Source organism: Nansenia antarctica (assembly GCF_963989245.1).
Source record: "Nansenia antarctica genome assembly, chromosome: 1".
NCBI classification, from domain to species: domain Eukaryota; kingdom Metazoa; phylum Chordata; class Actinopteri; order Argentiniformes; family Microstomatidae; genus Nansenia; species Nansenia antarctica.
Genome location: NC_137674.1, coordinates 71,527,733 through 71,554,541, shown reverse-complemented (window position 1 = coordinate 71,554,541; position 26,809 = coordinate 71,527,733). Strand labels below are relative to the sequence as shown.

At 46.5% G+C, this 26,809-nt stretch overlaps 2 protein-coding genes across 3 annotated transcripts; both read right to left on the bottom strand.

Annotated features, from left to right (window-relative positions):
* Positions 1–6,405: 6,405 nt before the first annotated feature.
* Positions 6,406–15,494, bottom strand: nsun3 (NOP2/Sun RNA methyltransferase 3; the record flags this gene model as incomplete). Its single annotated transcript, XM_080525809.1, has 6 exons — positions 6,406–6,679; positions 7,631–7,752; positions 9,862–10,016; positions 10,592–11,145; positions 11,282–11,379; positions 15,321–15,494. The coding sequence occupies 6 exons, from the start codon at positions 15,492–15,494 to the stop codon at positions 6,406–6,408; spliced, it is 1,377 nt and encodes a 458-aa protein (XP_080381935.1).
* Positions 15,495–17,278: 1,784 nt separating this feature from the next.
* arl13b (ADP-ribosylation factor-like 13b) lies at positions 17,279–26,511 on the bottom strand (the record flags this gene model as incomplete). 2 transcript variants are annotated; one of them, XM_080538378.1, is made up of 10 exons in its annotated part: positions 26,406–26,511; positions 22,100–22,170; positions 21,658–21,907; positions 20,899–21,004; positions 20,161–20,363; positions 19,705–19,819; positions 19,418–19,547; positions 18,794–18,907; positions 18,293–18,361; positions 17,279–17,355 (listed from the first exon to the last, which is right to left on the bottom strand). In XM_080538378.1, exons 1-10 carry the CDS (start codon positions 26,462–26,464, stop codon positions 17,279–17,281), a joined length of 1,194 nt encoding a protein of 397 aa, XP_080394504.1. In that variant the 5' UTR covers positions 26,465–26,511. The 2 variants fall into 2 exon arrangements, with proteins under 2 accessions (XP_080394504.1, XP_080394505.1); XM_080538379.1 differs by having other exon boundaries at positions 19,424–19,547.
* Between the last annotated feature and the right edge of the window lie 298 nt (positions 26,512–26,809).

The following is a 26,809-nucleotide window of genomic DNA, read 5'->3' as shown; positions in this document are numbered from 1 at the left end:
GTGAGTTGGACTTGTGATCGGAAGGTTGTGAGTTCAAATCCCGCCTGAAGCCACACCACTACTAGTGTGCCCTTGGGTAAGGCACTTAGCCCTCAGTTACTCCAGGGGGAATGTCCCTGTAATTCGTAATTGTAAGTCGCTTTGGATAAAAGCGTCTGCTAAATCAGAGGTTCCCAAACTTTTTTTAACCAAGGCACCCCTGAAGCTTTCCCCCTTCTCCAAGGCACCCCAACTCTACGAAGATTTAAAAAATGCCTCGGAGCTTAAACTAAAAACAATACACGATGAATTGGTTTGAAAATGTGTGTTTATATATAATACATAAGTATTGCCCCAATGAATTTTAACAAGATAATAAAAGTCATAAATGAACTGTAATGGATGGGCAAGAATGCATAGGTCAGTCAAACTATCGCTAAATAAAATAAAATTGTGGCCCTCAAGGATTGTACAATATGGGAGGAGACTCAGAGGGAATTCTTCACACAAATAAAATATCAAAGGCCTGTATAATCAATCAATGGAACAATGCTTTTTTGGGGGGCTTAAAATAATGCCTTAAAATGTAATTCTCATTTCAATGCTCATTCTGAGATTATTATTTCACATCTTCTGAACCAAACGGGTAACTCACAACTATAATAATTTAACAATAATAATCATGACAGAATTGTAAAAATTGAGAGAAATACAAAACAAAGAAATATGTTGTGCGCATTAGTGGGACACATGCGCCTGCTTTTGGGAGCAGAGTCTCTTTATGCGGGGAGAGATAGTGGACAGCGCGACACGCAGGTCCTGTTCCACTGACAGTCGCGTGCGTGTCTTGTTCTTGACGTATGCTAGAGAAGAAAAAGCCAGCTCGCACAAGTAGGAGGTTGGGAAGGGTAAAAGCACCTTGATGGCGCTCTCTGAGAGAGATGGATATTCATGTCCCACAAGCAGTCAAAACCTATCCAAACCTAGCTCACCATGTTTGAGCTTCAGTGTGCGGTCCATAATGAGCTCTGCCAGTTCATCTTGAGCTTTGCTGCTCAAACTAGCGGCTGATGCTGATGAGAGGGGGTTGAACGGATCCCGGAGCCAGTCGAAGTCTTCGTTCATTGGAGGGAAATAGGACTCAAAACTCTCCTCCAGCATACGTAGGTGCGCAGCGATCAGATTCAAGAAAGACGCTGACTTGTGTGCTGCGTCATTGGCCGTCAACGTAAACATTTCAATGTTTTTCTTGGCCACCCCATCTTGCCACCGTCTCAATTTGGATCGGAATCCGTTCAGTTTGTCTGTTGCTGTCAAGATATTCTCAGCCTTCCCTTGCATTTTTATGTTGAGGTCATTAAGGTGGCTGAAAATATCTGCCAGATAAGCAAGCTTAATCCACCACGATTCATCTTCCAATTGTTCTTTGTATGGCAAGTCGTGCTCACTGACAAAAGTGATCAGTTCATCTCGGAGCTCATAGACACGGGATAACACCTTGCCCCGCGACAGCCAGCGGACCTCTGTGTGTAATAAGAGCCCCTCATGCTCGGACCCCATCTCATTGCACAATGTGCTGAACAGCCGTGACTTCAGCGGGCGTGATTTTACATAATTAACAATTTTCACCGCTTGGTCCAAGACTTCAGTGAGGAGTAGTTAGTTAGTAACTAGTAGGCCTAGTTAGTAAATTAATATCTTTCAAATCTGAGAAATATATCTTTTATTTGCTTATGAACTCCATTGCACATGTAATAAACAAACGTTTATTCATGTATTATTATTATAATTTTATATTACCCTTTTTTTTTTTTTTTACGAGCAGATTTGGCGGCACCCACTTTGGGAACCTCTGTGCTAAATGGCAAAATTAATTAATTAAAATTATCAGCAGTCCTGACACAGATGTGTTTGTACTGGCTATCGCTTTCTGTAAGGAAATAGGAGCAAACCTGTACTTCCACACAGGGAAAGGGAATACACAGCCATCTTGGTGATGAAGTCTCTGATGCGCTCATTGGATTTCACTGTTTCACCGGCTGTGCACTGCACGGCAATGGAAAAGTGAAGGCCGTAAAAACACTCCTGTCCAACAAAGAGCATTGTGCTACTTTCCAAAAGTTGGGAACAGCTTTTCAACTGCCAACAGAGCTGTATGAGGAAATTGAGGCATTTACATGCGACCTCTACGACCACAAAGGCTGTAGGGATGTAAATTTAGCTAGGTGTCAAATGTTTAAGAGTGGGAAGTGCAATGACCGAAGTCTACCACTAAATAAGGATGCCTCGCACAAACATAGTCAGCAGGCAAACTACCAAGCAGCCATATACTGTACAGGAGGTCCCTTAAGAGCCAGCCAGACATCCCTCCACCAATGAGCCATGGCTGGAAGATAGAGGGAGATTTCTTTGGGATTGACTGGATGTCACTTCCCCCAGCCCCAGTCGCAGTTTTAGAGCTTGTATACTGCTCCTGCAAAAAAACAAAATGTGTGAAAGGGAGATGCACATGCAAATCTAACAACCTACCATGTACAGACATGTGTCTGTGTTTGCACTGCGAAAACACAATAGTGTTATAAATGTTCTCTAACACTTGAATCTTTGTCTAGTCTCGTCAATTATAGGCAAGGCAAGTGAAGATACACTTAGTCTTGGGTTTTGTCTTACCAGCTCACCTCGTAAAAGTGAGACGATTGACAATATCAAAAACATGCTTGCACACACATATAACGTACTCACACACAAGTTAATGTTACTGGTCCCAATTTGGCACAATTATTACTGAAATAATTGAGAATAGACATAGTTGAAATTGGTAACTTAGCTATTGTACCCTTTAAAGTTAGATAACTAGCTAAGGCAACATAGACACATCTTCATGATAAAAGACGAACAGCTGGAGATCTTTTTTCTGAGTAGGGCAGTCCCTCTGAGTGGGGCAATCCCACTCATATTTTTCATTCTATTGGACAAATATAGTAAAGACAGACAGGAGTCTGTAGTCAAGTAAGGAGAGAGATGGAGGTGGGGGAGTGGAGAGAGAACATATGAGGGAGAGACACAGATGATGAATGAATGAATGAATGAATGGTCTTTATTGTCATTGCTATAGTACAGGTACCAAGGAAAAGAAGGAAAAGGAGCTGGTTTACATAAATAAAGGCTATGTACACTATCCACTATACTATACTGTACAGATAGACGACTATGGTTGTCATATTGCACATAGTATTATTGCACATTCATTTAAAGTGTCGCAGTTTGCAGGCTTGAAATGTACATATTTGTGCCTCAGCATTACACCTGATTTTATCAATCCAGCAGCTGCCATCAATCCGTCCAGACTGTCCAGGGCCCAGAACCTAGGTCTTTGCTGTGTTCAGGGCCTGGATGGCCCTGGGGTAGAAGCTGTGCTTCAGTCTGTTTGTCCTTGCGGCCATGGTCCTGTACCGCCTTTTCGAGGGCAGCCGGGCAAAGTGTTCGTACCCAGGGTGGGTTGGGTCTCTGGAGATCTTGGAGGCCTTCCTGAGACAGCGTGTGTTGTACAGCTCTTCCAGAGAGGGGAGGGGGGCGCCGGTGATCTTCTGGGCTGTTCTCACGACTCTCTGTAGCGCATTTCTCTCCGCGGTTGTGCAGCTGGAGAACCAGTTGCAGATGCCGTAGGTGAGGATGCTCTCCACTGCGCCGCGGTAGAAGGTCACCAGTATCTCCTGCTTGCTGTGTTCCTTCCTGAGGACTCTCAGGGTGTATAGCCGCTGTTGTGCCTTCTTGATGGTGGCTTTTGTGTTGTCCTTCCAGGTCAGGTCATCCCGCATGTGCATCCCCAGGAATCGGAGGGTTGAGACTCTCTCCACGCTCTCTCCGTCGATGAGCAGGGGCTGGATCTCGGACTTTTTCCTCCTGAAGTCTACGATGATTTCCTGGGTCTTTGACTTGTTCAGCAGCAGGTTGTTAACCTTGCACAGCTTGCTCAGTTGCTCTACCTCATCCCTGTACGCCGCCTCGTCCCCCCCCGAGATGCATCCCACCACGGTGGTGTCGTCTGCAAACTTTACGATGGAGTTGCTGGGGTGGACGGGGGTGAAGTCGTAGGTGTAGAGGTTGTAGAGGATGGGGCTTAGCACGCAGCCCTGGGGGGACCCAGTGCTGAGTCTGAGGGCTGTGGAGGTGTGGGGGCCCACCCGCACCCTCTGGGGGCGGTCGGTCAGGAAGTCCTTGATCCATGCACATATAGAGTGTGATAGACCCAGGTCTAGTAGTTTGGTCACTAGCCTGTCTGGAAGGATGGTGTTGAAGGCGGAGCTGAAGTCCACAAAGAGCAGTCTCGCGTAGCTGTTTCCCCTCTCCAGGTGGGATAGAGTGGCGTGGAGAGTCGTCGTGATGGCGTCCTCTGTGGACCTGTGGGCTCTGTAGGCGAACTGGAATGGATCCAGGTTGGGCGGGAGGCGTGTGAGTATGTGGGCCCGGACTAGTTTCTCGAAGCACTTCATGATGATTGGTGTGAGTGCCACCGGGCGGTAGTCGTTTAGGCAGCTCACCGTGCTTTTCTTCGGGACTGGGATGATAGTTGAGGTTTTCAGGCAGGGTGGGATGGTGGCCTGGGACAGGGACTGGTTGAAGATGTTGGTGAAAACCCCGGCCAGCTGGTCGGCGCAGTCCCTCAGCACCCGTCCCAGGACGCCATCCGGCCCCGAGGCTTTCCTGGGGTCCACCGCCTTCAGCACGCGTCTCACTTCATGCTCTGTGAGGGTGAGGCTGCTGAGAGCTGGAGAGAGTGGTGTTTGTGTTGTGGTTACCTCCGTTCGCCCCTCGTCGAACCGGGCGTAGAAGGTGTTCAGTGCCCCTTGATATCCAGATACTGGAAAAACATTGCTAAAGAAACATTGCTAAAGGCTTGTTTATTCTGAATACCTACATGGCAACTCCCTCTCTCCACTGGACGGATGAATTTAATGAGTAAACTTATACTTCTGGCGAGGCGATGCATCCTATTCCAGTAGATCGAGGAGAAACCCCCCACAGTCACACAGTGGTACAGAGAAACTTTTAAGGTCTTTCCTATGGAACGCCTCAGTGCTACATTAAGGGGGAATGACAACTTTCTCTATGGTATCTGGCAACCCAGATTATCTCCCTGATGATTTAGTTGACCTACTGCAGAAAGGGCGCCCGCGATTTGTTTTCACAAATAAATCATAGTCATTTGTTTTGCTTTTGTAGTCTCTTTACCTTTGATGTGATTCTATTGTGTTTGATATGTCATATACTGTATGTCCAGTGTACTAATGCAACCCATGTATGCTAACCATTGTTTTTGTTTTGTAACTTGACAATACCTGTGCTGTCTGATTGTTCTGTTGTGAAATGTTAATAAAATATTATATAAAATAAAATAAAAAGATGGGTTTTTAGTCTTGACTTGAACATATTTGCTGAGGTTGCATCCCTAATGTAAACTGGCAGTGCATTCCACAATTTAGGTGAATAAAATGAGAAGGCAGCCTCACCAAATCTCTTCTTTTGTACAGCAGAAAATTCATTATTCAACCAACCAACCAATCAAGGCTAGACTTAATTAGTTGATTTAATGAATCCGGTGTGAGAGTGCTGGGCTTGAACAACGCCGTACAGCCCTTTCCTGAGTCCCAGCAGGAGAGGATCTGATAAAGCCGATCTAGCACACAGGACTGAAGTGACCTCAAGGCCCAGAACTCCCCAGAGGAAACACAATTGTTCACGTTTTATTTCTTATTTACATGAGTATAAGAGGTTAAGAAACAGGAGATGGATAGATTATGTCTATATAAATAATCCCCCTGAGGAGGAAGAAGCCTTGGCTTCCTTCAGCAGACAGCTGACATTATTACACAGCTCAGACGAGGAGGGGAGGCTCGAAATGTCAGCACAGAAGCAGTAGCTCCAGAACCAGACTTCTCCGTTTGCCCGCTAACTCACGGCAATTTCTTGAAGTGTTTTTTTGTATGTTTTTTTTCTCACATTTGATTCACACTGCAGAGAGGGAGAGAGAAAGAGAGATAGAGAGAGTCCACTGTTTAAGGATGACTATTCATTTCATGCGTGATTGAACTGAGCAGTTTAGCCTCCTCTCCTCTCTGTAAAAGACAGGGGCAGCCGAGAGCAAAGAGGACAGACATAGTCCTTTTGCCGGTAGAGAAAAAAACATCTGCTTTATTTTCACGCTCTGCATTCGCACTGACAACAACCCCATTCACTCTCATTCATCCCACTTATATTACGTCATCACCCGCCAAGAGGCAAGGGTGATGTAGTACCAACAAACATAACATCAGTGTTTAAACATGGGCTAGAACGCCGTGAATTATGATTGACTTGTCCCGCTAGCGAGTGGTCACTACAATATGATATAAAAAACATGGTCATTCCATACATGTTCAGTGTAGTTCAGTGTGATCCCCTCTTGATCCGGGACAGGAACATGGGACCCCAGGTCCTGCCCTGCTGAGGGACCACTAGGAGGCCGGAGTGGGCGGGGCCAGACGGGGCGAAGGTGAAGTGGTCAGAGAAGGGCAGGGCTAGCTCCTCCTCCAGGTCTTGGAGCTCCGCCCCCGGGCAGGAGGATAGGACCGCCTCCACCACGCCCTCGTTTTCCGTGCGGGACAGAGTACAGGTGGAGTAAACGACCACGCCGCCGGGGCACACCGCAGCCAGCGCAGACCTGAGGGACGGGAGACAGGAAGTGATGTCAGTAGATGTGGAGATGGAGTGGCGTGTGTTTGACATGAGGAAGTGATGTCAGCAGATGTGGAGATGGAGTGGTGTAGAGGCTTCTTAACCATCCAAATAGTGTCTACATGGGTGAGTCGTACGTTCCAACAAACAGTTCCAAATAAGGTGTATAAAAATAAACACGTTATTTTATTTCCTCAAAAGTGAATATATCTCCATCAGCATTATCTATACTACCGATCCTGCCGGCTACGGTCTACCACTGTCTCCCACCAACATTCCCTTTCTGTTCCCTTATATCCCAAATATTCATTCATCCCCACCACAAGGGGGAAATGACCAAGGTAAAATCTAAATAACATACAATAGGGAATATAAACTTAGAAGCAAATATTATCGTAATTAAATTAAAGCAATCAATATCATAAGTCAACAATTCAAAATGAATATTAGAACATTAACATAGATAACATACACAAGTGGTGTGTTTGACATGAGGAAGTGATGTCGGAGAGGACATGCAGAGAAAGAAAGCTTTCTCAGAGGTCTTCCAGAGTAAGTCCATTAGAGAGGTAAGGGTTAAAGGAGACATCTGGGATTGGTTCATCCATTTTTAGGCTTCTAAATGAATGATGTATAGCCATTGATTCTTGAAGAATATAACTTGCTTCACAAGATAACTTTTTTACCCCGTCAGAACCCAAAACCTTACAAAAAAAGGGGCAGGGAGACCACTTTGTTATCGTTTGAATCCCAGATTGCCCCTTTAATGAAGCGGATCCTGAATCCTCTTGGTCCTGAATCCCAAATCAACCCCCGAGCCCTTGTGTAGCCCTGAGAAGCAAGGCTAAGTTTCGAATTGCTTCCACCTATCCAATCCTCCCAGATCTACACAGGTGCATAGGGGGGGTCGAAGCTAGAAGTTGATTGGAGACATTACCTGAGCAGCTGTGTCTGTAGAGTAGGCAGCAGGGACCTCTCTCTCAGCCGCACTGCCCCCTTCTGGGCCCCAGAGGTAAACAGCCAGCTACGGTCATTAGAACACGGGGCGTCCACTAACACCTGAGAGAGAGTGGGGGGGGGGGGGGGGGGGGGGATTCAGAAGGCATTAACCACACCCTCAGACCCAGACCACCCTCAGAGGTGTAATGGTGAGAAAACCTTGTGACAGAAAATCCTACGCCCCTTCCCTCCCCTGGCCCCTGGTACCCCTCCATAGCCCCCCCCCCTCCTCTCTTCTCTCCGTAATCTCCTCTACCACAGGGGAGCTGTTGGATTAGAGCTGGTTCTCCTCTGCTGGGCTCATTAGGCCCAGCTCAATGCCTCCCTGACTGGAGAGGCCCTGCCAAGGCCACAGCTGAAGATAGCACAGCAGCTCCTCAGGGCTTAGCCTGCTGCTTAGGATCCCCCTGCGGAGGGTAGGCCCAACCACTTAGTATCCAGGCTAGCGCTTGGCATCACCCAACTAATGTTAACCCAGCACCCTCTTAGCATTACACTAGTGCTTCAACATTGCTCTCTGCTCTTCTCCTGGCATTAGTCCCCTAGACCCTGGCTGGGTTGAGGCTGGGGAGGGCTTCTCTGGGGGCCAGAGGGCTTCTGTGAGAGGAATGAAGAGAAGAGAGGGCTTCTGTGAGAGGAATGAAGAGAAGAGAGGGCTTCTGTGAGAGGAATGAAGAGAAGAGAGGGCTTCTGTGAGAGGACTGAGGGCGGAGGGTTAAGTGGTTAGTAGGAGAGGGAAGCTCTGTATCGTCCCTGAAGTGCTTGATAATTGAAGCACGCTGCTTATGTGACTGGAATGATGACTGATTATAAATCAGGAACCTTGTCAGACACTCCAGGCTTACTGCTGGGGGAAATAAAAATAAAATAAATAAAAGCCCCCATCTTGTGCTAAACAGTTCCTAGAATGTTGAATGTAGACTGTATGTATTTAACTCCATCTCGGTTATGAATCAAGTTGTACCCTACAGTGGATCGGCAATGGCCAAATAATAATAATAATAATAATAATAATAATAATAATAATAATAATAATAATGTCTAAATATGATCACAGTGTTATGAAAAGGTGAGTGGCCTATCAGAGCAGAGATATCCAAAGCAGGGGACAGTCTCACTGGCTACCCCTGTACCGAGGCTCAACACCTCCCCTAGCTGGCCATCTGAGTGAACTACAAGTTAGAGTGCGCTGTAGATAGAGGGTGCTATCTTGCATTGCAAAACGGGTAGAGAAGAACTCATCCATGATTAATAGCCATGGTGACTCTCACTGATTAACCGAGCTAATTCGGCCTAAATTCGGATTAAAGACATATTTTAATATGACTCGAGAGCAGGTGTGGGTATTAGTAAAGTAGTAGTTTTACTAGTATTAGCTACATTGCTGTATGCTTTGTTTTGCCCTTGAAAAAAACAGCTGAACCAAAGAAGCCCAGACAGACAGACAGGATTCATGTTCGTGTCTCGATTGGCATGTCTTACCTGGAGTGAGTTGTGAGTAGCTGCTGTTTCCTCAGTCTCTCTCCCTCTATCAGTCTGTCTGCCTGCCTGCCTGCCTGTACTCCAAAGCAACTGTTCACTTTGCATCTTTCTGCCACCCACTGCTCTCTAACTCCTTACCCTGCAGAACCCATGTCAACCGGTCAGGACCTCTCCAGCTGGCCAACGCTAAACGCTCACTGCTACTACCCCACCGCACTGCTACTACCCCACCGCAACCCTGGCTGAAATCACAGCTAAAAAAGACCAGCTATGACGGATGTGATGTCGACCTGAAAGGACCAATCATGACACCTTCAAAGCTCTTTCCTCATGTTTGTCCTTCCCTTCACTCTATCCCCTATACACCACCATGATCTATGACCCTTTAAAGCTTCACTCTATCCCCTAAGTCTATAGGGACACGTTCACTCTATCCCCTAAGTCTATAGGGACACCTTCACTCTATCCCCTAAGTCTATAGGGACACCTTCACTCTATCCCCTAAGTCTATAGGGACACCTTCACTCTATCCCCTAAGTCTATAGGGACACCTTCACTCTATCCCCTAAGTCTATAGGGACACCAACATGATCTGTGACCCTTCAAAGCTGAGTCAAACAACCATGGCGCAAATTAGTAAAAAAAAAAAAAGAAAAGAAAAAAAAACCAGGAACTTTGTTCCATTACCTTGTCATACATTCCGGCTGCACTCTGCCCAAAAATCCGTCCATCGTGATTGGTCACAGTGACGGTGTCACTTAGCGACTGAGGGATAAAGGACTCCAAGGTCTTGGCCAGCCAATCATGTCGGTGACGGTCAAACTCATTACAACACAGCAGACCTGCGCACAACAGCCCAATACACACAGTCCTGATTAACCTGACCACACTGACAGATAAGGAGAGCGGTCATTCTTCAAACAGCTTTCGACAGACTAATTAATTACACATCATGGAGATGACATCTCTGAAAACACACAATATGTCCCATACCACGTTGTGTAACAGTTGTGTAGACTTGACAACGATGTGTGTGTTACAAACACTGATTCAAACAGTTGATAATGTTGTGTGGGAACAGCGAAAATCACAGTGTTTCCTATTTGACTGGGCTTAACACTAGAACAGCCATGAGCTGTCAGCTGTGAGTAAAGAACAATTTTATATATTTGCACTCGATCAAATTTCAGGACCCTCCTTTCATGACCTTTCCTACATATGTGCATTCTACCACCCAGTCACCCAAAATCACATCGGGATAAGCTAATATAAAGCTATTTTGATGTTTTTCTGTGTAGGAAGCAGGCCAATTTACAAGCGGCCAACTAGTGGTTGTTGTGTGTAAATAGCAGCTTGAGCATTGTAAAGAGGCGGCTCTTTTAGTAGGTAAAAAAGGCACGGCTGTTCTAGTGTTAACCTGGGTTAGCTGTCTGTAGGGTGGCCAGGGCTTTCCCTCCGGGGGCCGAACAGAGATCCAGGACCCGGTCTCCGTCCTTCACCCCCAGAGCCAGCACGGGGAGCAGTGAGGCCGCGTTCAGGAGGTAGTACTGCTTGAGCTGGCCCGGCTGGTGGCGCTGGGCGGGGAGACGCACAGGGGTGGGGTGGATGAAACACTGCAGGGAGGAGGAGGAGGGCGCTCTGAGAGGCGGCGGGGGGTGGTGACCGGGGTCAGACTGGAGAACAGGGGAGTCAGGACACGGAGGTGGTGGTGTGACAGACGGAGGTAGGTATGAGGTGTCGGTCTCTGGTTGTGCGCAAGGGAAGGGGGTGGGGGTGGTGTGACTATGAGGCAGGGCTAAGGTGTCCGGTTGGTGCTGAAGGTGGGAGGGGGTGGGGGTGGTGATAGCGTCTGGCTGAGGCAGTAGACTGGTGAAGCCTTGCGCTGTGAGGGTCTGTTCGACGTCCGCCACAGAAGTGAAGCGGTTGAGCATGACTCCGTACTGCCAGCTCTCAGGGTCCAGCAGCACAGCCCTGCAGTCGAGAGGGACAGGAAGGAGAGGACACGACGGTTACAATCACAGCAGTTACACTACTCGGGATCCGCAATTTGCAGTACTGTAGACCTGTTAACCTCAATTGGGGTCAGCCTTGGGGTCAGCCTTCATACCTTGCAGACGGCCATAGGGGACCCAGTTCCTCACTGTACTGCTGGTCAAAGTGGTCCAGTATGAGTTGACACACCTGTCTCTGGGGTTTTGTCGTTACCTTTGGGGGTGTATAAAACAAAAGACCAGTTTCAAGCAGGTGGATGATTTGGTAGCGCCCACTGTAAATGGTAAAATGGTAAATGGACTGCACTTATATAGCGCCTTTATCCAAAGCGCTTTACAATGGCCTCTCATTCACCCATTCACACACACATTCACACACCAATGGCGGCAAGCTACCATGCAAGGCGCCGGCCCGCTCACTGGGAGCAATTTGGGGTGCAGTGTTCTGCCCAAGGACACTTCGACATGTGGCCAGCCGGGGCTTGAACCGCCGATCTGCCAACCTTGCGATCATTAAACGGCGGCTCTACCTCCTGGGCCACAGCCGCCCCACAAGTCAGTAGGACTGAAATTGACTCCACCAGGGAGAATACTTTGGATTATTGTTACAGCACTATCAGCAGAGCTTATCACGCAGCTCCGCGCACGGCTCTGGGTCTATCTGACCGCGCTCTTATTAATCTGATACAGGCATACAGGCAGAAATTAAAACTGTCTAAACCTGCCGTGCTGAGATCTAAGAATTGGGGCAACAGAGAAGCAGTGGAGAAGCTGAACGACTGCCTGGTTATCTCAGAATGGAACATGTTTAAGATCCACCTCCAACCGCCTGGACGAATACACAGATGTCATACACCAGCTCCTGTGAGGACATGTGTATTCCGACACACATCAAGACTCAAACAGCTTTGTTTCGAGAAGGAGAGGGCTTTCAGGACTTGAGACAGGAGAAGGTTCAGACTGGCTAAGTACACATTTGGCAAGGAGATGAAGGAGGCCAGATGACAGTACTCTAGGAAGCTGGAACAACAATCGGAACAACAATTTGCAGCCAACGACTTCTCGTCAGTCTGGAAAGGCTGATCACAGACTACAAAACCAAATCCCCCCTCTCTTTGGACGACCTTAGACCTGCAAATGACCCAAGTGACCTTTACTGTAGATTGGACAGACAACGGACCAGCCCAATTTATACTTCTGCGTAAAATCGACAGCGTAGGTTGACGCGCACCTCTCCAAAAATGTAACTACGCGGCAGTGCCTACGCAAGCACGTAAGCACTGTGATTGGTCCGCTTGGTAGCACATGATTCCGACATGACTCCGACTCTCTTGTAGGCCAAAATGTGGAAGCCATGACAGAAATGTCATTTACTTTTTCTGTAATTACTTATTAATAAAGATTTGAAAAATGATGATAACCATCGTGTTGTCTTAGTTTAATGTCATTTCAATGCATCATAGAACTTAAAAAAAAAAAAAAAAAAAAAAAAAAAAAACACTATTATGCCGCTTTGGGTACACCGTTCCAACGGAGCGCCCTATGGAAGCGTCAGGCACAGCCTTCCTATAAGGAGCGCGATTCACATTTACGAGATGTTTATTTAGAAATAAATGATTAGTTACAGGGAGCCCCATGGCTGTTCGTTGGGTTTAAATTATATTTATGATATGGCGCTTTTCCATTGACCAGACCGGTTCGGCTCGGCACGCTTTTGAAAAGTTCCATATAGGAATCGTTCTCCACTATACACAAGAGACCAGGAACGACCCGGGACTGTAAGGAGGAGTTACGTGTCATAAGATTCCCCCCGCTATACAGCTCAGCGGGGGGAAATGCGATAAGAATTATGTCAAAATGCAGCACTATCGTGCACAGATCAGCCTTACAACATGTAACGTTAAGTGCCTGTTACTTGCCGCTTTCAGTTCTAGTAGACTAGTTTAGATCTCGCAACCGGGGAAATGCCGACATGTGTTAAAGCCCCGATTCAATTTTTATTTCTCCTGACACGTTGAGCACTGTGCTTTTTTTTGTTGGTGAATTACCGTAATAAGCCTAAAAAAGTTCAACTGTTCAAAAAGTGCAACTTCTCTGCTTTCAGAAACTGTTTGAATTTGTTTGATTGGGCATATAGTTCATGAATTACGATAGTTTGAAGGAACGCTGTAAAATCCTGTCGGAACCGACAGCTCCGGTTTCGGAGCAAGACGCGAATCTATCGGCATTAGTCAAATACATGCTCACATCCAGTCATCCGCTCACTGTTCTCCATCAAAAATGGCACATCCATCAATAATATTACATAATAACAACTGCCCTGATTAGATTGTTTAATACATCAACGGGGGGAAAAGCGAGATGAACTCTGCGCGAGTATCATGCTTCCTCCATTGAACGGAAAGTCCTACCTATTCCATTCAAAGTGTTTTAGCCTTCCCCCTTTCCACTGGTAATAAGGAATTGGCAAGAATAGATCGATATAAATAGATCAACATAATGCAGCACTATCATGCACAGATCAGCCTTAAGCATGTAACGTTAGATAGCCTATATAACGGAGCAATGTATTTCTACGGAAAGGCTGACTGACGCGGGGCTCATACAATCTCCGTGTTTGTTATAGATACGAGTGCTCCGGTGTCTTGCTGGTAGTCAAATATATTTATTTATATATACAGGATGTTACGTGCCTGTTACCTGCCGCTTTCAGTTCTAGTAGTTTAGATCTCGCAACCAGGGAAACGCCGACATGTGTTAAAGGGAGCAAGACGCGAATCTACCGGCATTTGACTCATGAGTGAACAGTGAAAATGGCTGGACGGCACAGCTTGGGATTCCATTGAAGTTACAGGGAACTATGTGGGAAAGAGGCTTAAATGTTGAAATAACAGTAATACAATGTTCATTGATAAAATGACATAAGGGATGAAAAGGGGGGATGGCAGTTTTAGAAGGGGGATGATGAAGCGCGCTGGACTGAGGAGCAGCATAGGCACAGCACATCGCCGTAATAGCGATTTTTTTGTTATGCTTGTTGTAAATAAAAGTTCTATGATGAATTGAAATGACATTAAACTAAGATAATACGATGGTTATCATATTTTTTCAAATCTTTATTAATAAGTTATTACAGAAACAGTAAGTGACATTTTCCGAGAGCGAAATCTGTTGTGGTATTTAAAAATGGCGGTTAGCGATGAAATCTATGAACATGGGATGACGATTTCCATTGACCAATCAACGGTGTGCAGCGTCACACCACACGCAGCCTGGCAAAAAAAGTACCTTTCGCTCCTGTAGTTCCTGCTCGCGAAGGGTAGCTAAAACGGCCCGGCTCGGCTCGAGTTGGCCCGGTAGTGGAAAAGCGCCAATAGACATATTTAATGTAAAGTTATCTACTGTGATTGGTCCGCTTGGTAGCGTCACATTCCGACTCTCTCGTAAATGCGGAAGTCATGACAGAAATGTCATTTACTTTTTCTGTAATTACTTATTAATAAAGATTTGAAAAATTATGATAACCATCTTATTATCTTAGTTTACTGTCATTTCAATGCATTATAGACATTTTCTTTACAACAAGCTTAACAAAAATAAGTTTTTTGATCGCTATTATGCCGCTATGAGTACACGACCAACGCGACGCAGAAACGACCAACGCAGAAGTATAAACCGGGAGAGCCCTTGCGTAGGCTACGGTGTAGCCGCGCGTAAATTCGACGCAGAAGTATAAATTGGGCTTCACTTTACTTTGACCCACACACACAGCCCCCCTCCACAGTCATCACACCTCTTCTTCTTCCCAGGCTGGGGAGAGACAGTACCTGACAGTGTAATTTATATTACTTTTACATTTATTCTAATTTACAGCCTACATACGTATCGTTCTATTGCTCTCTTTGCCATTGTCTTTTAAATTAGTTGTGCTTATATAGGCTATTGTTATTTTGTTATGTTCTATGCACCAACCTCACCAAGTCAATGTCCTGTATGTGCAACATCATGTGAACACTTAACCCTAAAAATGAATTAATTCAAATAAATAAACCACATAACATACCGGTACACACTTGCGGTGTGCCTGTCTAATATCAGTGATACATAGCCCATTATTTATTTCTCCGACATCATATGTCATTTTACGGTCATTACCTGTTCGGTCGGAACGTTTCGCTGCTTCTTTGACTGTTGGACGGCATGGTGGGAACCTTTAACGGAGGTACACGAAAATAATGTTCGAAGACATTTCGCTGCATGATGAGCATAGTGGCAACTGCCGCTCCTCTTTAAGACAACTATTTCCCCAAAAATAACACGTCGTAACATTACTGCGCTTATTATGTATAATAATACTATATGTATTGCTCACATCCCTTCTTTTTGCTAGCGTTCTGGTCGTGTCCGTCTCTGTGATGTGCTCTCATTCCCCATTGCTGTTAAAACTCAGTTCCCTTTCAACCACCCAGCAAATAACCAGAAAGACAGGAGATTCGATACATGTTTTTATTGGCATTTCATAACAAAAAGAAACAGGGTAGAAAATGTGACTATAAAACCCAAGACGATGTAGCAAACAGTATTATGAAAATACTACTCATAAGCTGAAGTGACAGTCTTCTACAGAGCAATACAATAGTACGCTACATAAAGTTATACATGTAGTGTAAACTGAGAAATGTGTCAATTTTGGTGTAAAGGCCAATATAATAATGAACAAAGACACAACTATAGAGTGAATACCATCACTCATAGTATTTACATTCAAATATTTCTTTACAAATCAATAAATATTTCAAGGTTCATGAAGTTAAAAAACAAACGTAATGCTCCCTTAAGATGGGTTCCTTGCTTGGTAGTACCAGTAACTAGTACCTGTACAAAAGGTATGGGGAAGTTTCCTTATATAATTTCACACATTCTTATAAACGCTTCAGCAGTTTCTCATCTGTTCAATGTCCTCTGAGCTGTAGCAATCAGTTTGTAGTGTCCCATAAGGTCCCTTTCCTATTAATGGCATAGCGTACAACAGTATGATTGTGTACAGTAACACTGGACAAAATAAATACATAGTAGAAGCCACGTAAGTCTATTGTTACCTACCAAGCATGGGTACTGTATACGGCCCTTTGTGCAAGCAAAGAATATCTGCAACATAGCTTCATAAAACATCAAGACATGGCGTAGAGTGGAGTGAAAACCGATTCATGTACAGATCGACCAAATAAAAAACAGTGAAATAGTCTGAAAAAGCTTCCCATTTCAAGAACCAACTTTCCTGTACCCTGTTTATCTGTCCATCTAATCATGTCTTATGTTCTATCAGTCACACCTTAAGGAGACATTTAATGCAATGCCACTATAAAAGGTAGTGTGTGGAAAAATAAGAAATGAAAAATATATAGAAAATATATTTCAAGTGTCATTATCGAAAGCATGTTTTTTTAAGACACATTTTCAAAAGACTGCACAGTACATATTGTGTGTGTGTATATATAACAATGTACCGCTCAATATCTGACCAAAAATATATGCTACAGTTAGAAACATCATATTTACAGTGTTTATCTCTGCACAAACATGTCTTATAAAACAAAGGTGTGTGAACGTAAGGACCAAAAAGTACACTGTATAATACTGATATTAGCAGTAAAAAAAAGAAAGAAAAAAGACTATAGAAGAAATGTGGAGTAGCTTCAGCATCGGGGATGCTTTTGTCAAATTAAGACATGAAATGACTGATGAAGAACTGCGATGCAACCACAGTCCATCTGTCACTGCGTTTCTAACGGTCTGTGAGACCACGCTGTGACCTACAGCAGAACTCCTCCCCCTCTCTCCTCTGGCTCTGCAGGGGGCCGTAAGCTCCATGGTGATTGGGTGACACGACATCAGTCTTCCTCTGGGGTGATCATGCCTGCAGTGGTCTACATCTTCCTCTGTGGTGGCCATTAACTGTAGCAGTCTAGACAGCATGCACTTGGAACAGAAACCAAAGAAGAGAGTGATTGGGGGGTGGAGGGGTCAAGGTGTGTGGGTGGGTGGGTGTGCGTGTGTGTGTGTGTGGGGGGGGGGGGGTTGGAAAGTGTCAATCAGGGAGGAATTGGGGGAGGTCAGGAAATAACATCATGGGTGTCACTGTTTGGCCGTTGCCTGTTTGCGACGGGCGGGAGCGGCTTGCCGTAGAAATCTGTGGAAGGGAGAGAGAGGAGGAGGAGGAAAGGTGGTGACTACAACAGCTACAGCCACGGTTGCTTCTGGGAGCTGAAATGAGACAGAACGCTAATAATGTTGGTAGTCCGTGTCTCGTTATCAATTTGAAACGTGTTACTCAACCAGTGGAAGTAGACATGCATAAGTAAATCAAGATAACAGATGAGAGAAAAGGCGACATGCAGTTTAGAGTATTAGTGAGTGTGTGTGTGTGTGTGTGTGTGTGTGTGTGTGTCTACAGGTCATGTTAGTTAGTAACAACATGGACATCAGATGTAAGTGAATAACGCATGGCCTTTGTTAACCGCTCCAAATACACAGAGGGGAGAGGTTGCCAGGGGAACAGACACAGGTGTTAGTGACAATGAGAACACAGCCGCAAAAAGGACAGAGGTCCTGCAGGAGCCGCCGTGACAGTGCCAACACGTGGTGAGTGATTGAGAGAGAGTCAAACCCAGCCATGGTGAGTGTGTGAGAGAAACTCAAACCCAGCCATGGTGAGTGAATGAGAGAGAGTCAAACCCAGCCATGGTGAGTGTATGAGAGTCAATCCCAGCCATTGTGAGTGTATGAGAGAGTCAATCCCAGCCATGGTGAGTGTATGAGAGAGTCAAACCCAGCCATGGTGAGTGAATGAGAGAGAGTCAAACCCAGCCATGGTGAGTGAATGAGAGAGAGAGTCAAACCCAGCCATGGTGAGTGAATGAGAGAGAGAGTCAAACCCAGCCATGGTGAGTGAATGAGAGAGAGTCAAACCCAGGGATCAATCCATAATACAGCCGTGGTATGGCTCAATGAAGGTCAATGAAGGAGTGAATGAGAGTCAGAGGTGGTTAGTTAGTTAGGTGGTTAGTTAGTTAGGTGGTCAACAGCATGCAGGACTGGCAGGCGGGGGATCGTGTAAACACAATTACCAGAACGTCTCGTGTCCCCCAGCGGCTCGAGTTTGGGCAGCCTAGACACTTTGGGGGTAGCCCATCCAACTAGACGAAGGAAAACAAACACGGGACATTTGACATATTAATACCGTGCTCCCGAATGCGTACGTGTCTCCAGTCCAACGGCTTTGCTGCCACACCTATGAGGGATTCAAAGACAATGGGGGGAGAATAGTCATCTAGAAGAGGTGCGTTCTCTGTCAGGCCCTGATTATCATAGCACTGATTATTCATCATTGGTTTACGGAACTGAGATCTGTCATGTAAACGCAGGGTCACGTCCGTCACAAACAAGAGGCCCGTGTACCGTGGGTCTTCTCTGGTGAGTATGGCGTCTCTACCTAGTCCTCTCCATCAAACACCGCTTTTCCAGATTAAACACACACTTAGGGGGTCCAAAGACCACTTCTATTTCACCTGGCTGGATCCCAATAATATCTTATTTCAACAAACTAAAAACCCTCCCTGGTGTGTCACCTGGTGGGGGTGGGGGGGTGGGGCTCTCTGGTGCTCTCTCGTCCTCCTGTAGGGGGTCCACCCTGTGCTTCCTCTTTAAGCGCAGTTTCTTTGTCTTCTTTTTGGCATGGTTGGCTGAGGCTGAGGGAAAGAGAGAGATAGAGAGAGTTCATACACTAAATAAACTACTACTACTACTACAACTACTATGAAAGAGAGAGAGAGAGAGAGAGAGTTAATACACTAAATAAACTACTACTACTACTACTACTATGAGAGAGAGAGAGATATAGGAGAGTACATACACACAAAAAAACTACTACTATGAGAGAGAGAGATAGAGAGATATAGGAGAGTACATACACAAAATAAACTACTACTACTACTACTACTACTACTATGAGAGAGAGAGAGAGAGTTCATACACAAAATAAATGAAATAAACTACTACTACTACTACTACTACTACTACTACTACTACTACTACTACTACTACTACTACTACTACTACGAGAGAGAGAGAGAGGTGAGGTTCACACTTTTGGCATGTGGGGAACAACTGTAGTATTGTGATACCAGCAGTAATGGTTTAGTTTCCGGAGGTTGAGGGTGGGGGGGGACACGCACGCAAATGCATACACGCACGCACACCTGACTCAGTACTCTCTGGTGTCTGTCTCTCGCTGTCGTGCTCTTCCTCTTCCTCCTCCTCCTCCTCCTCGTCCTCCTCCTGCTGTCTCTTCTTCTCCTTGTCCAGCTTCAGCTTGTCCTCGTTCTGCAACAACAGAACGCAGGTCAATATCAATCCGTTACTTTCATCATTAATGCCAGGCTACTGCAATCAACGTCAACACTGACTCAAGCAGCTGCTGACTAAGCGTCTAAGCTCGGCCGTCGACCAATCAATAGGGCCGCTGCTGATGTTCGCACACCTCAATGATGACGCTGCCTATTGGCTGGAAGGGGCTGGCGATGTCGCCGTCATCCAGCTCTTCCTCCTCCAGCGTCCTGCCCTCCCGCTCTGCCTCCTCCTTCTCTAGCTTGTCCCTGCGAGCAGGGGGGGGGGGACACACAAAGTTCATGTTATAGAGGACACATCACAATCAAACATCAGCTCTCCCTTTACTTTGCTGCCTACCCCTCTCCTCTCCTCTCCTCTCTCCATATCTCTCCTCCCTCAACTCCCCTCCATCCTCACTTCTCCTCTCCTCTCCTCCCTCCCCTCCCCTCCCCTCCTCTCCTCTCCCCTCCTCTCCTCTCCTCTCCCCTCCCCTCCCCTCCTCTCCTCGCCTCGCCTCGCCTCTCCTCCCCTCCTCTCCTCTCCTCTCCTCTCCTCTCCCCTCCTCTCCTCTCCTCTCCCCTCCCCTCCCCTCCCCTCCCCTCCTCACCTCTCCTCCCGTATCCGCCTCACTCTCTCGGCCCTCTCCTTCTTCTCCTGGTCCTCAAGTGCTCTCTGCTCGGCCGTGTCCTTCTGCACGCGCTCGGTGATGGCCTCGTAGTCCTTGGCGATGTTGTTGAGGAGCCAGTTCAGGCCGTTCTTGATGGACTTGTCCATCTTCTTCCCGCAGCCGAGGACGGCAGAGGACGGCTCCTGAAGCCACGGACAAAGACAAACGACAGGCCTTGTCAGCATGGGGCAACTGTGGCTCAGGAGGTAGAGCAGGGCGTCTAACGATCGCAAGGGTCGGCAGTTCGATCCCCGGCTCCTCCTGTCCACGTGTCGAGCTGTCCTTGGGCAAGACACTGAACCCCAAACTGGTCCCAAGGAGCGGGCCGGTGCCTCGCATGGTAGCTTGCCGCCATTGGTGTGTGAATGTGTGAATGAGAGGCCGCTGTAAAGCGCTTTGGAATAAGGCGCTATATAAGTGCAGTCCGTTAACCATTTACCAATATTCCACTCAAACGTCACCCTCGTTTATAGCCGGAGCGGTCGTCGGTTAGATCGGTGAGGGTGAGTTTCAGTCAGATGTCAGGGTTAGAATGGATTAGAATAGCTGATTATGTATGTCAGTGACGTTCAAATGACAAGAAGACGCCAAAGAGAGGCTATGCTCGTCTTCATATGTGGCAATAGGACGTCAAACAACAGCTCCAGAAACACAGTGTAAACACAGTACTGTACTCACAATCTGACACAGACACTTGTTCTCGTTCACCAGCTTCTCCAACGACAGGTTCTCGATGATGTCAGCCTCAGCCAATGCCCCGTCCCGGTCTTGTTTATTTGCCAACCTGAGAGCCAATAGGGAGAGGAGACAGAGAGAGAGATGTCAGCTGCTGTTGCTGTGGAGTATAATGGGTGAGCTGACACAAACATATGCTATGGAGTGGAAGGAAAGCCCTCAATGCTGCTAGTCGGGGGCCTGTACTTTGCCATTCTATTTTAGATCCCAGCTAAAATCTGTTCCTTCTCCATCACCGGTCAATGTGGTGTGCAAAATGTAGAATGACCGACCGCATTTGTTTCTCGAAGTGACTGAGAACCTGAACGGTTAGCGTAAGTCATTACTGGGAACTAGGCACGGATAAAGGACAACAGCTAGGCACGGATAAGGACAACATGTGTGTCCGGGTTCCCATACCTTCTGAAACATCAAATTCAAGCACCTTTCAATGACTTTCAAGACCCAATTCCCTCAAATTCAAGGACCCAACACGGCATAGTTTGAGACAGAACAAGTTGACGAGCAAAGTAAAACATTTTTGAATATAATTTTTTTGGAGAGAGAGAGAGAGAGAGAGAGAGAGAGAGAGAGAGAGAGAGAGAGAGAGAGAGAGAGAGAGAGAGAGAGAGAGAAGGGAATTCAAGCACTTTCAATGACCCATGGCTATTTTCAAAAACTTTTAAGACCTTGATTTATTTTTCTCAAATTCATCTCACTCACACTAGGACAGGCTTGCCGGCGATGCGCGGGTGCCTGAGGACCTCGGCCATGGTGTCTCTGGTCTCCTGGATCCTCTGGACATCGCTGGAGTCCACCACGAACACCACGCCGTACGACTCCGAGTAGTAGTTCTTCCAGATCCCTCGGATCCTCTTCCCTCCGCCCAGGTCGAAGATGGTCACCTCGAACTTCCCCTGCTTCAGCTCCACCTTGGAGAAGCCGACCGTAGGCCCCACATCGTCCGGGCTCTCTGTGACGACGAGGAAAGTGAAAACGTCACACGTGGTTCGTACGTCAGTATGACACGCAGCACTCTCCGACGGAGATGACAAGACTTGAGTCACGTGAATGTTTCTAACTAGTTTTAACTCAAACAGGTAGACTGTATATATTCTCTGACACATAAGCAACATGGGAATTCTTCTCTAGGGCGAAGGCTCACCTCCTTGGATACCCCGGACCGTGGCGGTTTTCCCAGCGTTGTCAAGGCCCACCATTACCAGAGTCACTTTCCTGAGGGTCCAAAGAGAGATAGCGGGATTACTAGATGATACTAAGGCCCAATCCCGATTCTCTTTTCTACCACTTCAGCTCGTTTTGGAGTCACTCGTTTTGGAGTCACTCCGAACAGAGCCACAAGCCGTAGTGGTTCCCCGGGGGAAATGGGACAACCCTTCACGACTAATACGTCATCCGTAGTGTAATGAATGGGTTAATTCATAGTCAGGACAGCGCATGCGCCTTAGAGAGAGTTCATGATATACCAGAAGGTGACTGACAGGTGTCGAGAGAACCGAAGTAAACTGGTTATACCTTTGTTGAACCCAGACTAAAGTGTCTTATTATTCTATGTCCAAGTGACATTACACGTAGTATCGTAGAAAAGCATTGACGCTCGCGATTCATTCACAACTTTAATGAACTTGAACGCTATCAATCGATCAAACAAGTCATCAAATAAAAAAGAACAATGCTTCATTATCAGACCATGACAGAATAAGCTCTAATCTGTATGAAACCTGTGCTCCAGTGGTGTAGTCTAGGTGATACGCAGGACTACGCCGTATACCCACAAGGAAAGGCCAAGGATTTCCGTATACCCACTTAAAAATGTGTGAGGATACGTAACGGCGTTTTGTGACAGAACTTTCACTTTCATTCATAAAATTCACCCCGTCTGTGTTACGAAGCGCTTGGCTTTTGGACCATTGGGACTGACTATAGCGTCATATACCATCAACGGGCGGAAACATATGTCAAAATGCAGCACTATCATGCGCAGATCAGCCTTATAACATGTAATTTATATATATATATAACAGCACAGATATATTTTTATGGCGTTACGAAATCCGATGTGACAGGAACGCTGGAGAAACAGCCGCTGTCCACTGCATTAATTAACTATGTCCTTGATGAGTCTCCCACTCACTGCCCTCCATCAGAAATGGCACATCCATCAATAATATTAGGCTACATAATAACAACTGCTCGGATTAGATTGCCGGTTGTTTTGGTATAATAACAACTATAGCGTCATATACCACCAGGGGGGGGGAATTCACGCCTATCATGCTGTCAAACACCACAGGTAATAATTTATTTCTAAATAAACATGATTGTACATCTCTGAAATGTGAATCGCGCACCGATTTATTTCTATTGGGAAGGCTGTGCTTGACACTTCCATGGGACTGACGCCGGGGCAGCGGAACACGGTGACTGTCAGCCAGTGACAAACGCGCTCCGGTGTCCTGCCCGCTGTCCCAAGTGCGCTGGACTGTGTAACTTTCTATGTTAAGCACCTCGGCATAACAGCGATTTTTTTGTTGTGCTTGTTGTAAAGAAAAGGTCTATAATGCATTGAAATGACATTAAACTAAGATATGGTTATCATAATAAAATAAAATAAAGTATTTAATTACAAGTAATTCCAGAAAAAGTAAATGACATTTCAGGCTCGCTTCCGTATTACGAGAGCGAAAAGAACATTTCTGTAGATGTTTCGCAATGCATGCCGGAAGGGAGTCTCATGGCTCCGATTCGAACGAGGGTCAAGATTTTCTGGAGCCATGGATAACCCTAACCTTAACCCTAAATGAGTAATGAATTGGGACGCCACTGCGGCTACACGTGAACGCGCAAAATGGAGCCGTAGGGGTGAAAACGGAGCCGGAGTGGTGAATTGGGATTCACCCTAAGACTCAAGTCACGGGTTGGGGGTGAGCAATGGTAAATGGACTGCACTTATATAGCGCCTTTATCTAAAGCACTTTACAATGGCCTCTCATTCACACACACATTCACACACACATTCACACACCAATGGCGGCAAGCTACCATGCAAGGCGCCGGCCCGTTCGCGTCCTAACGATTCCCACCCGAGTTGGGGTAGACCACGCCCCGAGTTGGGGTAGACCACGCCAACTTCTGGAATATGTAGGGGTGTTCTCTGTATCTTGTTCTTCAGCCCCGCAGGTCGTTCCGCAACCCCATTGGATTTTAGCTTGTGACGTAACACGGGGTACACGATTAGATATAGGTTACCCATCTCTGTATGCAACTCGGCGGCGCTGAGTGTGCCGCGGGCCAACGGTCAATGTTCGCCCTGTGGGCCCTGGAACGCGCGCCTATTCTTGTGTGTCAGTGATTGTGTTTGTGTTTGAGAAGAAAAAAAAAAGAAACACCCCTACATATTCCAGAAGTTGGCGTGGTCTACCCCAACTCGGGTGGGAATCGTTAGGACGCGGCCCGTTCACTGGGAGCAACTTGGGGTTGCCAACAACTGCCGATCTGCCAACCTTGCGATCATTAGACGGCGGCTCTACCTCCTGCGCCACAGCCGCCCCATTTCAAATGAGGCACTCAAGTCAAATGTATTATAACACATAACAAGAGAGTCCAAAGACATTCAGTGTCTTCAAAGTAAACGGCATGTGGTAAAGATAATCGTGTTCGGGCAGAGGTACCATCTTTCCTGCCCTCAACCTCCCTGTCTGTCAAGGCTGTAAGAGGGGCTTAGTCACCCTGTGCCTGCCTGACTAGCGCTAACAGCTAGAGAGAGAGAGAGGGATCTAATCTGCACAGCTTGGGTTAGTCAGCAGCTGACCATCTATGACACACACACACACACACACACACACACACACACACACACAGTGAGGCAGCATAACAATAGTCTCTTGAGAGACCAGACCAGGTGAACTCAACTCAGACATGGTTTGGAGTCGGGGGAAACTCTCTGGAATGGCTCTTATGAACAAAGGAAGGACGTTCTGAAGGGCTATGAAAATGCGTGTTTGCATTATTTAGCCTGTACCCAGTAGGCTATACACATGTTGGGTTCCGCCAACAATCCTTCCCTTCAACCACAAAAGAGACAAAGACATATTCTGCAGCAGGTTGCAGCAAGTGTAGGGTAGGCTATACAGACAGGCTACACACACAGAGCAACCGACAATCCACAGAAACAAACAAATAAACTATCCGCATGCACACACTTCCAGCCGCACAGCAATAAATACTTAACTACGGCACGTGCGCTGCAGGGACATCAAGCGCACTATCCAGGATACTGTCCTCCGTAGCCAAGAGGGCTTCATCAGAGCAGAGGCTGCCTTGCAACAACACCCCCGGGAGACCACAGACCACTCTAACTGCCCTCGTCCCCTTAACTCTCACCTCCTGGACACACACACACACACACACACACACGCACACACACACACACACACGCACATACACCTACCTACAAGATTAGCTGGGGATTTCCTATAAGTCCAGAGAGGATCAGGGTCCCTCCTGTTACCATGTGGTATCAGCTAGGTTATCTCACAATACTGCCTTTAGGATCACCACCACCCCACCCTGAGGCCCAGTGCTAAAGCCATTTTAATTGAAGTGAATTTTGAGAGAGAGAGAGAGAGAGAGAGAGAGAGAGAGAGAGAGAGAGAGAGAGAGAGGCAGAATTAATGCTGCCGCATATACCTACTGTCACCCCAGATCAACTCACAGCAAGTGTCACAGGAAAGCACCTCTCTCTGACCTCACCACAGTAACCCCACCCACTGAGTGCAAGCATCAAGGCCCAAGACGGCTGCTCTGTAACACCCATTGCAGATGATGATTTAGGCTGGTCTTTGCCTGCCTAACATGATGTCAAGCACATACAGCAGATCAGATGTGAATGACAAGATGACATTCGTATCGTCATCACCATCTCACAGTTTCCATAACACTTTTAACCAGTTTAACACGAGTGCATGCATTGTTACAGCTTTCCTCTCATGAAGTTGTTTGTGAGCAGCAGGCTGAATTTCTGCAGTTGTGTAGTGTTGCCCAGAATGGACTTTCTAAAACGATTTGAAGAATGCAACACATCTGTCATCTCGGCCTAAATGGAACGCCACACACCAAACATCCCAGCAGCCATGTGAGGTGACAGCTGTGTTACGGCATCTCAGTGTCATTGTCTTAATCGACACAGCGGACTATACAATAACACATAACTCCGGTATGTTATCACCGTACAGAAAGACATTTAATAAACCACTAACGACATGGGTTGAAGTGTATGCAGTAGAAATATGTAACAACTTGACAATGCAAATGAAGTACAAGAACACAGCTGAGAGTAGAGTCCCAACACCGGTCATCCGTGTTCCACATTGAAGACAGTAGAACCAGCTCCTGTCCAGGACACACTCACCTTGCGAGAGAAACAGAGAGGGAGAGAGAGAGAGACTCACCTTGCGGGCTCTCGCCAGCGTTTCAACCAGTTGCAGCAGTTCGCCATCAGACTGAACATCGCAGTCGAACTTCAGATGATCGGATGAAACGGCTCATGTAGCTAGCTGACCTAAAACATGGATCTATGATAACCACTCATCGGACTTCTAGTCGGCTGTCAACGCGGGTAGTCATAGACACAACTGAAATATCGGACGAATGAGAAGTCATGTCACAGTTCCGTGTCTTTTGGCCTCGTCTAACGACACGTCAATTGCATACACTTATCTGTACAGTAATAACATCTCGCAAAAGCTACCACTGTTCGATCGAAAGTGACCCCTGCAGACACATCTTCTCTGAAACTTTCATTCACTTGTAGCTGCGATGTTGGCTCGTTTAGCTAGCGAAGTTAGCCAGCTAG